General features: G+C 36.9%; 1 protein-coding gene across 4 annotated transcripts in view; it reads left to right on the top strand.

Moving 5' to 3' along the window:
• Positions 1-14,649, top strand: part of lingo1a (leucine rich repeat and Ig domain containing 1a) — a 141,925-nt gene extending 127,276 nt beyond the window's left edge. For all 4 annotated transcript variants that reach the window (XM_039773653.1, XM_039773651.1, XM_039773654.1 and 1 more), the window contains one exon: positions 11,105-14,649. In XM_039773653.1, the coding sequence (XP_039629587.1) occupies positions 11,117-12,964 (1,848 nt within the window). In that variant the 5' untranslated portion in view covers positions 11,105-11,116 and the 3' untranslated portion in view covers positions 12,965-14,649. The remainder of the gene's footprint in view (positions 1-11,104) is intronic.
• Positions 14,650-15,764: the final 1,115 nt, after the last annotated feature.

The following is a 15,764-nucleotide window of genomic DNA, read 5'->3' as shown; positions in this document are numbered from 1 at the left end:
TCCTAACTATCTGCAGTCTCATGTCTCTTCAAACCCTTCACTTTTGTCTTTCATGCCATCTGTATTTGTCACTAATCCCATAAGAGGTGTATCTGATCAGTAAAATTAAACACCTCCCCCATGCCTATCAGTAAAAGTACCCTACTCTTCTTTCCTCTTCACAGTCTATCAACATTTGCCTCCAAATCATATTTTTAAAACAGTTCATTGAGGGGTGAACAGTTATCTTGAATGAATATACATACAATCGAATAACAGACAAACATAACCCTGTTTTTGCATCATACGTGAAATCAAAGATGTGTCATCGCAGACTAAACCTACTCTTTCTCTCTCCTTCTTTGAAAACTGTGGGTAAAAATAAAACTATAAATCTGCAGGCCATTTTTGATCAGCTTGGCAAGAGAGAATGTTAATGTGTCCAACCATGTGCTCTGTAATGGACTATTCAGAATTCTTTCCTTTATTGCACCTGATCTTGCAAATGTACTGAAAAATGTGAAGCCTTGTGAAAATTAGAGCCCCTTGTATTTTTTGTGCATGTCATAGGACTCTGTTTTTTATTGATTCTTTATAGACGCTTTTAAGCTTTGGGTTAAGTACTGCAGGGGTCAGTGCCCCAGCTGCCTATTCAGGTGACGATGCCTTTTTAGACTTAAAAGCTACATTTCCTTAAAATTTGGATGCCTCACCTCTGATTATAAATTCATATTGCTTTGATTCAGTCAGCTGATTAAACAGGAAATTATTGAAAATCTTTTGACTAGAGCATGCTAACAATAAGATAAAGAAAGAAAGCCAGGCAGCTGTGGTATAGTAGCTCATGAAGGGCTAGGGTTAGAATGCTAAAAACCTACTGACTCCTGAACTTGAATTCAGTTTTCTACCAGTCTTGCATTCATTCTGCTCTGACATTTTGTCCACATAATGCTGAAATTTGTTATGCTTAGGTGAATAGGCGATCAGTTTATAGTAATTCATTTGTTTAATTCCCTGTTTTCGTACTTTCCCTGCCACACTGCTGTAAACAACTAGTTGTCTTTACTCATTGCATTTAGAAAAATTTGAACTGAAGTACAAATTCAGCTCTAAAGTTTTAGGTAAAGTTTTTGAAAAGTGACTTCAACAGTCAAGACTTTCAGTAGCCCTAATTTTGTTGCATTGAACTAATAAATTGTCAACATTGATTCTGTATTCTGTATAATCACAGAGGACTTATTAATGTCTCTTTATTGTTTTTTTAGTGCGGTTTATGTACACTAATAGCACATTTTCTTTGTTCCTATGCATTCTTACAGAAAGCAGATGGGTAAAAAGGGCAGAAAATCACTGTACCCACAGACTTACATTAAAAACCATACCAGCTCCACTATTTCAAATATTAATTCAACTGCTCCATACTGAGAACATGGTATCTTATTAATATAACTTTTTGATAATCATTATTTCAGGTTAAAAAGAAAGAAAGCAACAGTTAGTTGATAATTTAAACAGTGATTTAGTCTTAGGCTTAATTCTATAATCGCACAATAGACATATTCTGTGTTAACTGAGCAGGTCAGAGTTTCAGACAGAAAAATGTCATTGCACAAGTGTAATCTCAAATGCAATGTTTGTATCTGTTATACATTTTGAGGCATATCAGTAACAGATATTAAAAGGTGAGGTGTCACTTTAGAGGGCTATAGTGTGTCAAATTGGTTTTATTTGTTGAATTTTTTTCTTAGCTTATATACTGGCCAACTGTAGTTAATTTGTGCAATCTTCAAAAGTGATTAAGGGAGAAAGAAGAATGTTAGAAATCATTATAAAAGCAAAACTTGATTCATAAATACATCACAGTTAAAAAAACAAAGGCTGTCCACAGCAAGGGTAAAATAAAGAAGAAAAATCATATTGCTTTTATGAACTCTGCTCATACTCTGAACAAGTCATTTAATTCTCCAGTACTGCAAGTGTAAGGTGAATTGCTTTTGGAAGTTGCTGAGGGTAATGGTAGTAGTACTAGAAGTCGAGAATATTTATTTTAAGTACAAATATATTTAGCAGATTATGTGGTTCACAGAAACATTTCAACACCAATGACTCTTGAAAATTCACTCAGATTAATACAGTATGATGGTGACCATTACTTGCTATATCTAGGTGTTTTTCAGGAAAATCACATTTGCAAAGACACAGTTTAGGTTATGTTTTTCTGCCATTTTAATGCATTTTCTCTGGAAAATCTTCAGTATTTCTTTTTTATCATCTTTATTTTCTTCAACATGTGTCTGTTTCTTAACATCAAGTGTGTGGCATTATCAGCAATGAATCTATACCTCCCCACATGAAGCTAGCTTATTAATAATGACATAGCTTGCTATACTCCTTGAACGAGGAATGGCATGGGGACATGAGAAGGTGTTTTAAAACAGACAAAAAAAAAAGCACAACATTATAAAAAGGCCATGAAGGGTATAGGAAGGCTGATATTAAGTAATATTTACAAAATAGGAGAATGCTGCTGAATAAAGTTGAAACTTGCACATGAAAATATAATTCTGTCTCAAAGAATTTATCTAGGGCTTTGTGTACACTTGGCAGCACTTAGCATTCATGAATGCCTTAGCTTTTGTGTTTTCGTAAAATGTGTTTCTGCCACATATTTACTATTTTAAGAAGCACAAGTAAAGTACAGGGAAATACAGGGGATATGTTACTAAATGTTATGGACTGGAATGGGTACATATCACTGAAACAAATTTGCAGTTTGTTTTATGTTGGCAAGGTAATTGTTGAGCCTTTGTTTTATCTGAGAGAATTAATCTGTACATGATAAAATCAAATGTCAAAATCAGAATACAACCTTCTACTATGATACCTGGATACAAATCAAAAATTGGAAGTTTTCAGAATATACAGTAATTCCCTAAATTTGCTTTAGGCAAACTAGAGCTGTAAATTGTGTGGCTGCTTTTTTATAAAACAAAGGCCACATTTCAGATAGGCCGCATATACAATAATTTGATATATTCATATTTAGTAGCTGTGAGAGAGAAATGGTGGTCTTCTAAAAAGATTCACAAAAATAAGAAAAAGTATTATTGCCATTGCTTTTGTAGAATGTGCTGTTTAGTAGGATAGGATATTAGGATGGGGGAGGAATTCACAATTCTGATGCGAGTTAAAGGGAGAATTAAAGAGGAGATAGAGAGATCAGGGAAAGATCCTGAATAATTGATGAAAATAATAAAACACCACATGTGTCTAAATTTACCTTTGTAGAGAGTAGACAGACAGGTAAAGTGTGCTTGAGATATCAGAAAACATGGAAATTGAGAGAACACATGTTCATGAACAGTACACAATTCAGAGCTGGTGGTTTTTGTACATTAGCATGCATCAACTTGTAGCAGCAAGCACTGTAATACTAAGAGCAGAGAAAAAGAAAAAGAAACTACAATATGTATGCCATTTTTATCTAACCTAGCAAACCGCCATCTTAGAGCACAAACATTTGATAAGGTTTGCTTTCACAGTTAAAACATTTTAGGAAGTGTGCTTACCTCATAGTATATGGAAGTCTTTGTTAGAAGCAATGGTAGCTTGTAACATATCACTGCTTGATTTATACCAACCTTGTAGAGCAAATGATTCCAGCATCTGGTTTCCAAGGATACCATTTCTTGGGGGAGCTATTGGAGGTTGGGTAACAAATATACATATTTAGGGACATTCAATTAGAAATAAAAATTTTCTGATGTTGTGGCTCACTACTAATTAAAAAATGTAAATAACTGAAGGTGGACACGGGCATAAAGTTGTCAACTGGCAACAGGAGGGAGGAAGGAGTTTTTAAAAGCAGGCCCAGATGGCAAGTTCCACCTGTTGAAATGGAAACGACATATTACTCACAACAACTACAACATTTATTTATATAGCACATTTTTATACAAAAAATGTAGCTCAAAGTGCTTTACATAATGAAGAAGAGAAATATAAAAGACACAGTAAGAAAAATAAGTCAACATTAATTAACATAGAATAAGAGTAAGGTCCGATGGCCAGGGAGGACAGAAAAAACAAAAAGAAAAACTCCAGACGGCTGGAAAAAAAAATAAAATCTGCAGGGATTCCAGACCATGAGACCGCCCAGTCCCCTTTGGGCATTCTACCTAACATAAATGAAACAGTCCTCTTTGTACTTAGGGTTTTCACGGAAGGACTTGATGATGATGGTCATGTACACTTCTGGCTTTTAGTCCATCAATGTTGGAGCATCATAATGCTTTGAGTAGGTGGAGGTGGCGCAGGCCACCACCACAAAGAAACCAGAAAAAGACTCAGAAGAGAGAGTAGAGGTTAGTACGGATTTTAGAGCCACCATGAATAGTTATAATGAATTGAACATACAGAGTTTCAGGATTAAATTAAAGTGAAGTTATGAGAAGACCATGTTAAAGTAATGTATTTTCAGCAGTGTTTTAAAGTGCTCCACTGTATTAGCCTGGCGAATTCCTATTGGCAGGCTATTCCAGATTTTAGGTGCATTACAGCAGAAGGCCAGCCTCACCACTTCTTTTAAGTTTTACTTTTGGAATTCTAAGGAGGCACTCATGTGAGGATCTAAGGTTACGATTTGGAATATAGGGTGTCAGACATTCCGATATACAAGATGGAGTGAGATTTTTTAAGGCTTTATAAACCATAAGTAGAATTTTAAAGTCAATTCTGAAAGACACAGGTAACCAGTGTAGTGACAACAAGACTGGAGAAATGTGTTCGGATTTTCTTTTCCTAGTTAGGATTCTAGCAGCTGCATTTTGCACTTGTTGCAAACAATTTATGTCTTTTTTGGGTAGTCCTGAGAGGAGTACGTTACAGTAATCTAGTCGACTGGAAACAAAAGTGTGAATTAATTTCTCAGCATTTTTCAATGATATAAGAGGTCTAACTTTTGCTATGTTTTTTAAGTGAAAAAATGCTGTCCTAGTGGTCTGATGAATATGCGATTTAAAATTCAGGTTACAGTCAATAGTTACCCCTAAGTTTTTTATTTCCGTCTTGAATTTTAATCCTAATGCATCAAGTTTATTTCTGATAACCTCATTGAATCCATTATTGCCAATCACTAAAATTTCAGTTTTCTCTTTATTTAGCTTTAGAAAATTACTATTCATCCATTCAGAAATACAAGTAAGACATTGTGTTAGTGAATCGTGATAAGTACAGCTGTGTGTCATCAGCATAGCTATGGTAACTCACGTTGTGCCTCGAGATAATCTGACCTAACGGAAGCATACAGATTGAGAAGAGCAGCTGACCCAAGATAGAGCCTTGTGGAACACCATATAGAATATCATGTGTCTTTGAGTTGTGATTACCACAACTAACAAAGAATTTTGTCCCTGCCAGGTAGGATTCAAACCAATTTAAGACACTGCCAGAGAGGCCCACCCATTGACTAAGGCAATTTCTAAGAATATTGTGATCAATGGTGTCAAATGCGGCACTCAGATTGAGGAGGATGAGAACAGATAAATGGCCTCTGTCTGCATTTACCCACAAGTCATTTACTACTTTAACGAGTGCAGTTTCTGTGCTGTGATTTGTTCTAAAACCTGACTGAAATTTATCAAGAATAACATGTTTTTTGAGGTGGTCATTTAACTGCATAATGACTGCCATCTCATCAAAGCAGAAGGGTCAAGATTATTTTTCTTGAGTAGGGGTTTAACTACAGCAGTCTTAAGACAGTCTGGGAAGATCCCCGTATTTAATGACGAATTTACTATGTCAAGAATATTATCAATTAGCACGCCTGATACTTCTTTGAAAAAACTTGTTGGTATTGGGTCAAGGACGCAGGTGGAGGGTTTCAGTTAAGAGATCATTCTATGTAAATCAGATAAATCTATCCTGGTGAAAGAATTTAATTGTTTATAATAGAGTACTGGGGCTTAGGAGGATCCGCAGTGTTGGGGAGATGTACTATGTTATTTCTAATATCATTAATTTTTTGATTGAAAAATACAGCAATAGCCTCACAGGTTTCACTGGAACTATTTTGGAGGCATTCCTTTTTGCTACCTGGGTTTAGCAGATAATCAATCATAGAAAATAAGACTCTGGAATTACTAGCATTGTTATTTATAATCTTAGAGAAACAGCAAGACGGACTGTGTTATTGTATTCTGTTATTTTAACCTTCAATATCTCATAGTGGATAGTTAGTTTAGTTTTCCTCCATTTACGCTCATCTCTATGACATGTTCTTTTTAAATCAGACACTCTTTGGGTCTTCCATGGTATAACAATGCTAGAAGATTTATTAACTGTCTTTTCAGATGCAACTCTGTCAACAGCAGCTCTCACTTTAGAATTAAATTTTCCACCTTACTATTTACATTATCCTCGCTATTATAGTTGGCACTATAAACGGACTGATTGCTTAGAATGTTTGTAAGTTTTAAAGCTGCTGATGAGTCAAAGAAGCGTTTTTAAACAATATGCTTCTCATGAATGTTTCCTATCATTATTTCTATATTAAATAGTAGAAGAAAATGGTCTGATAGACCAATATCAATGATCTGCTTTACATCAACTTTTAGTCCTTTGGTAATTACTAAGTCTAACGTATGACCTGCTTTATGTGTAGGCTGATTAACGAGCTGTCTCAAATCAAAAGAGTCCAGGACGTTCATGAATTCCTTTACTTTTAGGTCACACTGATTATTGATATGAAAGTTAAAGTCGGACTATTAAGAGTGTGTCATAGTTCGTAATTAAAATTGACATTAAGTCTGAGAATTCCTCAAAGAAAGACGTGTTAAATTTAGGAGGTCTATACACGGATAAAACTAGAATGTGAGAATCTCCATGAATAACAATGGCAAGATACTCAAAGGATTTGAATTTACCAAAACTGACATCTTTACACTTTAACCGGCAGGAACAGATGTTTGCCAAGCCACCCCCCTTTTTTCCCTGACAATCCGCACGAGTATATATAACTAATCCGGATGCGCAGATTCGATTAAAACAGCCGCACCATCTGAGCTAAGCCATGTTTCACTTAGTGCAATAAAATACATTTTTCTATCACTGATAACATCGTTAATAAAACACGTCTTGTTAGTTAAAGCTCTAACATTTAATAGTGCCATATTTAATGTTTCGGAGGGGCAGGGCTGAATTCTATGCAAGTTATTGATATTTGAGACAGAAACTTGGTTATTTTTGTTAGCGCCGCTCTGTGTGTATTTTTTATGTAATCTATAATCTGTTTTTATGCATTGTTCAGTTTTAATGCATTGTTCATCTAAAATAGTAAATGCAATTAAATTATTGTTGCTTAGATTTTTTACATGCTTTAAGATTGGTAATTAAAGTATTAATGTTGTGCACTTTTACAGAAGACTTTGTTAAGCCAATTATCATGTCCTAGCAAGGCAGTAGCATTACGGAAGGGGTTTAAAGTAGAAATAGACAGTCAAGATAGACGAATTACCTTAGCGATGTTTTCGGAAAGGACCCGGGCACCGAATCTATTTGGATGCAGGCCATCCCGCTTGAAGAAATGCTGCCTTTTCCAAAAGAGGTCCCAGTTGTCGATGAACCCAATGTCTTGATTCTCGCAGAAGGCTTTCAGCCAGTTGTTTAATCCCAGCAGACGACTGTAGTATTCATTTGATCGTCTGACGAGAGATAATGGACCCGAAATGAAGATCTTTGCCGATGGGGTCCTCTCCTTCGTGTCTTTACTACATTAATTAGTACTGCGAAATCAGCCTTGAGAATCTCCGACTGTCGGTGCCTTATGTCGTTTATGCCGGCGTGTAATACAATGGATCCACCTGCCCTCTTGTGCTTCTCGTAGACGGTTGGCGCACGTCTCATCACATCTCGGACTCGAGCACCGGGAAAACAAGAAACAAAAGATTTTTGATTAGGGCATGTGATATTGAGGTTTCGTACAATCGAATCACCTACCACGATTACATCACCCAGGGTTGAAGGCAAACTGGGAACGCGGAGAGGATCGAACCGGTTCTGGGTCGAGATGCTTGCCTGTGCCGATGGAGGTGTTCTAGCCTTGAAACCCCGCCTGCATAGCTGAAACACGCCGAGGTCTTCATCGGCGTTGTCGTCGCACCTATGAGGTGTGGGGGTGAAGCTTACTTGTCCTTGGAAGTGAGCGGTACAACGCGGGGTTGATGTTACATCGTCTTCAGATGTCGAGGATGGTTTATCCAGCAGCTGAGCCTTTAAATCCCTAAGGTACCTTTGTCTGGACAGGAGTTTCTGAATCTGTTTGTCGAATGCCTGGAGTTCTTCTACGACGACGACAACACGATTCATCTCACTGTCGGCCATTGTCTGCTTCTACTTCTGCTTTCTCTTCGTGCCCTAGGAAAGATTGCAAAAACTGCACAAATGCAAAAAGCTTGTCATTCAAGCATGCCAAAATATATTTTCAGACTTTGCCAGGGCTTCACCATTGAAATGCTGACTGAGTGCTGAACAGACATCAGTGTTTTTTTTTTCCTTTTATTAGCTGTCACTAGACAGTGAAAGTCAAAGGTTTTCCTTAAAAGTTTCAGATCACACATTATAAACCCTTACAAGTCGCATTTGTTCATACAGGTAAAAACCATAAGTAACACACATTACATTAAGAATGATACATGGTCTATAGTAGATTTCATGTAAGCATGCAATGAAACCCGAAATATTGAAATGACCGTATAATGCTCCATCTGAACAATATAACACCTCTCAGCCATTCTATTATATCCATTTCATTTTGAAGTATTTTGTGAAAAAACAAGTTTACACCCTGCAGCAAAGAACATAATTTCAGCATATTTACATACTGTAATAAAAGTGTATAAATGACAAAAGCAAAACCATATTAAAACCAAACTTTTGATTAAAAATAAAAATGCACAATGGATAAAATGTAATGAAGTGGGAAACACATACAGTGAGCCTTTGTTATTTAATTTCCCCTCCAGCATAAATGATGCAGACACACACCTTCATTCACAGTTTTTGAAAAACAATAACAACAGCAATAATTAAAAAGTATGTTTGCACACAGGCAATCTTTCAATAGCTTCCTGTTGGTGTGGCCACTTTGTGGAGGTTTTGCTTTGGTTTTCATTTTTTTTCAAATGCCCTGAAATGATTCAAATTGTTTAAGCATTTTTGATAGGTAGCAGACTTCTACACTTGTCTCTCATCTGTAGTCATAGACTATTCCATATGGTTTTTGCTGCATTGTTTAATGTCCCCTTAATCATGTTCATTAATTCAATGACATTATTTTTCTTAAGTACATTGCATATAAATGAAAGTAACATACATTGAATACTATAAAGTGTTTTTTATGTTAACTTTCCTTCAAGGTCTTAGTAAAGCGTTTTACTAATCATAGTAACAGAAGAGAAAGTTTAAACAAAATGTGGACTGTGTGGCCGCTGAGTGTTCCCTTCATGAGTTGGTGCATTTGCCACAGTGGAGTTTGGAATATTTACATTTAAAATCATTAATGTTCTTATTGGAAAATGTTTGACAAAAACAGGCCATTCAGCACAACCAAATTCTCATTCCTACCACCTAATTTCACCTAAGTCCTACTCTCTACCACACTGCTTGGCAACTTATTCCATATGTCTGTAGTAATCTGTGTGAAAAAAACCTTCCAAGTGTTTGTGTGAAATTTACCGTTAACAAGTTTCCAACTGTGTCTTGTTGAAGAAATTGTTTTAAAGTAACTTCTTGGATCCACTGTACTGATTTCTTTCGTAATTTAAAAAATTTTAATAATTTCACTATTTAATCTCTGTTTGGTTAAACTGGTTCAACTTCTTTAATGTTTCTTCTTAAATTAGTCCTTCAATCATCCTAGTCACTCTCCTCTGAACTTTTTCTGGCACTTATGTCATTTTGTAGCTTGAAGACCACGACTGTGTGCAGAACTTCAATTGACGCTGTATCACTGTGTTTTAGAATTTGCCCATAACATCCTTTAATTTTTACTCGACATATTATGCTATATTACCTAAAATTCTGTCACCCATCTTAATAGCTTCTGTATACTGTTTAGATTTACTGTAGATAGTCACTCTACAGAACCTTGGTCCTTCTCATAAGGGGTACTTTCAGTATTTAGACCATCCATTATATGCTCAAACCTAACATTTATTACTTCATATATGTAATACCTTACATTTGCTCACAATAAATTTCATCTTATACAAATCAGTGACCTATACAAGTCCCTCTGTAATAATTCACCCGATTCCAGATTATCTACCATTCCACCAACTTTGGTGTCATCTATCAGATCATTTATATATATTAAGAAGAACAGTAGACTCTACACTGACCCCGAGGGAAACCACATATAAAATCCCCTAATTCTGATAAGGTTACGAGCATTACAGTATATCAAATCAAACTCAAAAATTATAACCCTTAGCTTTCTGTGCTTCTGACACTTGAGCCAGTTTTGCACCCATCTTTGCACACCATTTTAATTTCCTACTGTTTTTTAGTTTGATGCGTATCCTCTCATGTGGTACCTTATCAAAAGCTTTCTGAAAATTAAGGTAAATAATATCATATTATGTTATTTTGTTTCCTCCTCATAGAATTCCAGCATATTTGTGAAACCTGATCTCCCCTATTTAAGCCTGCAGACTTCTCACTGACACATTTTTTCTTGCCATTCTTTCTTTAAAATTTCCTTTCATTAATGTACCGTAATGCATGTTAAGTTTATCAGCCTATAGTTACTTGGATTTTGCAGATCACCCGTTTTATATAACGGGATAATATTAGTTATCTTCCTGTTCTTCCAGACATTTAAAAAATATCCGACTAAAGGTTCATATACAGTATGTAATCACTAAGCTCCTTAAGCAATGTAGGATAAATATTATCCAGTCCCAGTGCTGTGCATCCTTACATTGTGCCTGCTAATAGAAAAGGTTCAAGCTCCTGAAAAGGTAAAAGAAAAGTACAAATGCATGAAGGCATTTTAGTATTGCTTTCATACATGGTTGGCTGTACAAAAAGAAGGTAACATAAGTTTTTTCTTTTTTTGTCTCTACAGGTAAAAGGGAGGATGGTGGCTGGGGAGGCCAGTGTGCACAGCTCCCTAGTGGCTTGCTGGCAGCCCATCTTGCTGTTGATGCTTGGTACTGTCTTGTCAGGCTCGGCCACTGGGTGTCCTGCTCGTTGTGACTGCAACCCTCAGGAGCGATCTGTTTTGTGCCATCGCAAGAGGTTGATTGCAGTTCCAGATGGAATTCCCACAGAAACACGGCTGCTGGATCTGAGCAAAAATCGTATCAAAACCATTAACCCTGATGAATTTTCTCCCTTCCCCCATCTTGAGGAACTGGAACTCAATGAGAATGTCATCTCTACCATTGAGCCAGGGGCCTTCAACAATCTCTATGGACTGCGGACGTTGGGTTTGCGCAGCAACAAGCTGAAACTCATTCAGCTAGGGGTCTTCACAGGCTTGAGCAACCTTACCCATCTTGATATAAGTGAAAATAAGATTGTTATTCTGCTGGACTATATGTTTCAAGACCTTTATAACCTTAAGGCTTTAGAGGTTGGTGATAATGACTTGGTCTTTATTTCTCACCGCGCCTTCCATGGTCTCAGCAGCTTGGAACAGCTTACTCTGGAGAAGTGCAACTTGACATCCATTCCTACAGAAGCTCTCTCTCACCTCCATAGCCTGATTGTGTTGCGACTGCGGTACCTTAATATAAATGTGGTCAAGGATTATTCCTTCAAACGCTTGTACAGGCTCAAAGTCCTTGAAATTTCCCATTGGCCCTTCCTGGACACAATGACCTCAAATTGCCTGTATGGCCTTAACCTGACATCCCTGACCATAACTCACTGCAACCTTACCAGCATTCCATATGTGGCAATCCGTCACCTGGTATACTTGCGCTTCCTAAATCTGTCTTTTAATCCCATCCACACTGTGGAAGGTGGCATGCTTCATGATTTGTTGAGGCTGCAGGAATTCCATCTTGTAGGTGGCCAGCTGACCATTATTGAACCATACTCATTCCGAGGCCTCAATTATTTGCGCATTCTTAATGTCTCAGGCAACTATCTCTCCACACTGGAGGAATCTGCATTTCACTCTGTGGGAAATTTGGAAACACTTATTCTTGATAGCAATCCCTTGGCTTGCGATTGCCGCTTACTCTGGGTCTTCCGTCGACGCTGGCGCCTGAACTTTAACCGACAGCAGCCAACCTGCACCACACCAGAGTTTGTCCAGGGAAAAGAGTTTAAGGACTTTCCTGATGTTCTTCTCCCTAATTATTTCACCTGCCGTAAATCAAGGATCCGGGACAGGCAGCCCCAAAAGGTTTTTGTGGATGAAGGCCACACTGTTCACTTTGTGTGCCGAGCAGACGGTGATCCAGTGCCAGTTATTATGTGGCTATCACCACGCAAGAATCTCATCACAACAAAGACTAATGGAAGGCTTACAGTGTTTCCAGATGGCACCCTGGAGGTGCGCTATGCTCAGATCCAGGATAATGGCACCTATATCTGCATTGCTAGCAATGCAGGGGGAAATGACACTGCCGTAGCTCACCTGCATGTCCGTAGCTACTCACCTGACTGGCCCCTCCAGCCCAATAAGACTCTGGCCTTTATTTCTAACCAGCCCAATGACAGTGGTTTGAATGGGACAAGAGCCACTGTGCCCTTCCCGTTTGACATCAAAACTCTTATCATAGCAACTACAATGGGCTTCATTTCATTTCTTGGAGTTGTGCTGTTCTGCCTGGTCCTCTTGTTTTTGTGGAGCAGAGGTAAAGGGAATACAAAGCACAACATTGAAATTGAGTATGTGCCACGCAAATCTGATGCTGGCATGAGCAGTGGTGCTGCCGATGCTCCCCGCAAATTCAACATGAAGATGATATAAAACAAAAGAAGAGTCAGTGACAAAGAGATCTTTTCAGCCAGATATCCCTGAAAACTACAGAGGGAGATTAAAAGACCCTCCTGATATTTAGACAGGGATACCCTTTTTTGTACTATTATAAATAGAACATACTAAGTCCTGTTTTCATAAGACAATATTGCATATGGAACTCATGAATTTCTATGGTGGAAAAAAACTGCAGAAAATTAATGAATCCTTTTAAGGTTTCTTTTTCTTTTTTTATCATGATTCAGAATGCAACAGGCAGATCAAGTCTCTTCCTGCAGAAAACCACAGCCTGTTTCTTTGTTTATTTACTTCTCATTTGTATGTGGCATTTTATTCAAGTACACTGTACTGTCCTTTGCTTCATTTGAATGTCTTCTGATAACATGAGAGTATTTCATTCAGGGTTAGCAAATATGTCTGACTTTGTGAAAATTCTCAGGTTTGTCAGAATTAGAGCTAAACAAATAAAGCTCATGCCCTGACTGCTTTGCATGAAGCAATATCATTCGATAAATCTGGATGACTAAAAAATATATATAATATTAATTACTCCAACCACCATTAATACAGCTTTCTGACAATAGCATCAGTTAAATTCCCCATTGCCTGTAACAAAAAGGTTTTTCTTCAGTATTGGAAGTAAAGCACATTTTTATCCAACACTCTGCTGTGACACTGGAGTCAGGGTATCAGCTGACCAAATATGTTGGGGCGAATGGGGTGCAGTGCATTATTATTCTTGTGACATTTCATTAATCCAAAAGTTTAGGAATACCATGTCACCAGAGGCCACTATAATACTTCTTTAACAGGACAATGCTAATGCAGTTCTGATTGGTGGCATAATAAGGATCAATACAACTGCTACTTCTGCCTTTGCTTTTTTATACAGGGTGTCCCAGATTCTACAATTAAATTTCACACTTGGTTATTTGTAGCTAAATGACATTGGTTTTCTAAGTAAACTGAAAAGATTAATTATTTTTATTATTTTATCATCTAAACTTAATGAATAAACATACAATTCATTGTCTGTCCAGAGGTCTGAGTCTGGATTGTGAAGTGAAATGTGTATTTAAGCTCAACTGAAGCTTCTTGATAAGTAAAGGAGAAGAAAACCAGGCTGAGTTTTATCTTATTGAGTGAAATTTAATTATGTTTCAGTTAGTTTAAAGGAATAATGTGTGGCCATTCATAAATGATGTCTGGCCATCCAACTCAACACCCACTCTTTGCAAGTAAAGTATTTTAAAGTAATAAAGACATACATTCACACCTCTCTTATTTAGATTCTGAATAATGAAAAGAAAAAAAGACATGGATTAGTAAATGAAGTCCATTTCCATGTTTCATTTTTTCATCATGTTTTTAACATATTTTAATGGAAATGAAGAATTGTAATAAAATAAGACAGAAAAGGAATGTTGGTCATGAAGTGGTTTGACCAAGTTGCACTTATTTTTAATGTTTTCAATGCTGAAAAAATGAAGAGTTTCAAGGAGAGCACCTTTCAACAGATAATGAGCTGTATGCTTTTCTGTCAGTTCATTTTCCAGAGTCATGCAGGATGAATGATTCTAATAATCTTATGAAGCAACATTTTGGGTTTTGTGTGTACAATGTAAAACAAACAAAGAACAAAAAAGAAATGAAATAAATAAGAGTTCTGAAAAGAATTCTTAGTTTTCCTGTTTCTGAATTGTTTTCTTGGGGTGCACTAGTGGCCTTCTTGGTGCTTTGGATTGACCCCATATTTTTGCATCCTGTGCAGAAGGTGCCACTTCAAGTGAATTTTCTAGACATATGTTTGTTGTGGATCCCCAACATGATTAAGGAAAATTGTACTTTCATAATGATACCAAAACATCAGAAAGTGTTTTCAAGGGACATTGAAGAAACATTGGGTGTATGTTGTCTTATTCATCAGTGATTTGATTGCAGTGCTGCCCAAAACAAGAGAATACTCTCAAAAAGAGTGACGTAAGCTGCCTTTCTTTGGGAAATTAATCCACAATAACATGCTACCCAACTGTCATGTGAGCTAAGAAATAAGCAACCACCCTACAGAGCTGAATATTATTTAGACATTGGGGATACTTGAACCAAGTATTTAGTGGGAACATCATCTCATCGAGTGAATCAATTTCCTATTGAGCCTAATTTCATCTGAGAAGGATGCAAGAGACAGAAGTAGCTCAGGAAAAAAAATAATTTATAAAACAAGTAGGATTAATGCAGTGGTGTGTCTCATATCCAAGCTGAGATGAAGAAAAATTAAGAGGGAGCAAGAAAAAAAATAGAATGTTATTCATCAGATCCACTAAAAAGCAAATGGCTCTAAAGAAGAGAAATCCACATGACTGCCTGGGTTGTAGCAGCGCATATTTAGAAATAGTCAAGAATTCCTACTTGATCTTTGGACACCTAGCTACAAAAAATCAGTGGAGGCAGGATATACTTAAATTGACTAGAAAGGAGCAAAAAAATATATAGTTTTCAAAACAATTGGGAAATGCAGCTATCTGCCGCTCAGTAAGTATGACTTTAGTTCTATTAAAGGAATGTAGAGATGGCTTTGGAGTTATTAGACCAATTAATTGGAGAAGAGCATTACTGGGCAGAGGTAGCACATTCTTATCAAAACTCTTATTTGATCCATGACAAAATATACTGTACATGGTTAAAATTACAGATTAGGTTCTAACAAGCTGTGTTTTAAAATAGTAATAGTATACACTGCACAGAATCATAGCAGTTATAAGAAACCAGTGGAGAAAGCAATGCACAGCAT

The sequence above is a fragment of the Polypterus senegalus genome, chromosome 12, assembly GCF_016835505.1.
Source record: "Polypterus senegalus isolate Bchr_013 chromosome 12, ASM1683550v1, whole genome shotgun sequence".
Classification (NCBI taxonomy): Eukaryota; Metazoa; Chordata; class Cladistia; order Polypteriformes; family Polypteridae; genus Polypterus; species Polypterus senegalus.
This window is presented reverse-complemented; position numbering and strand designations above follow the sequence as displayed.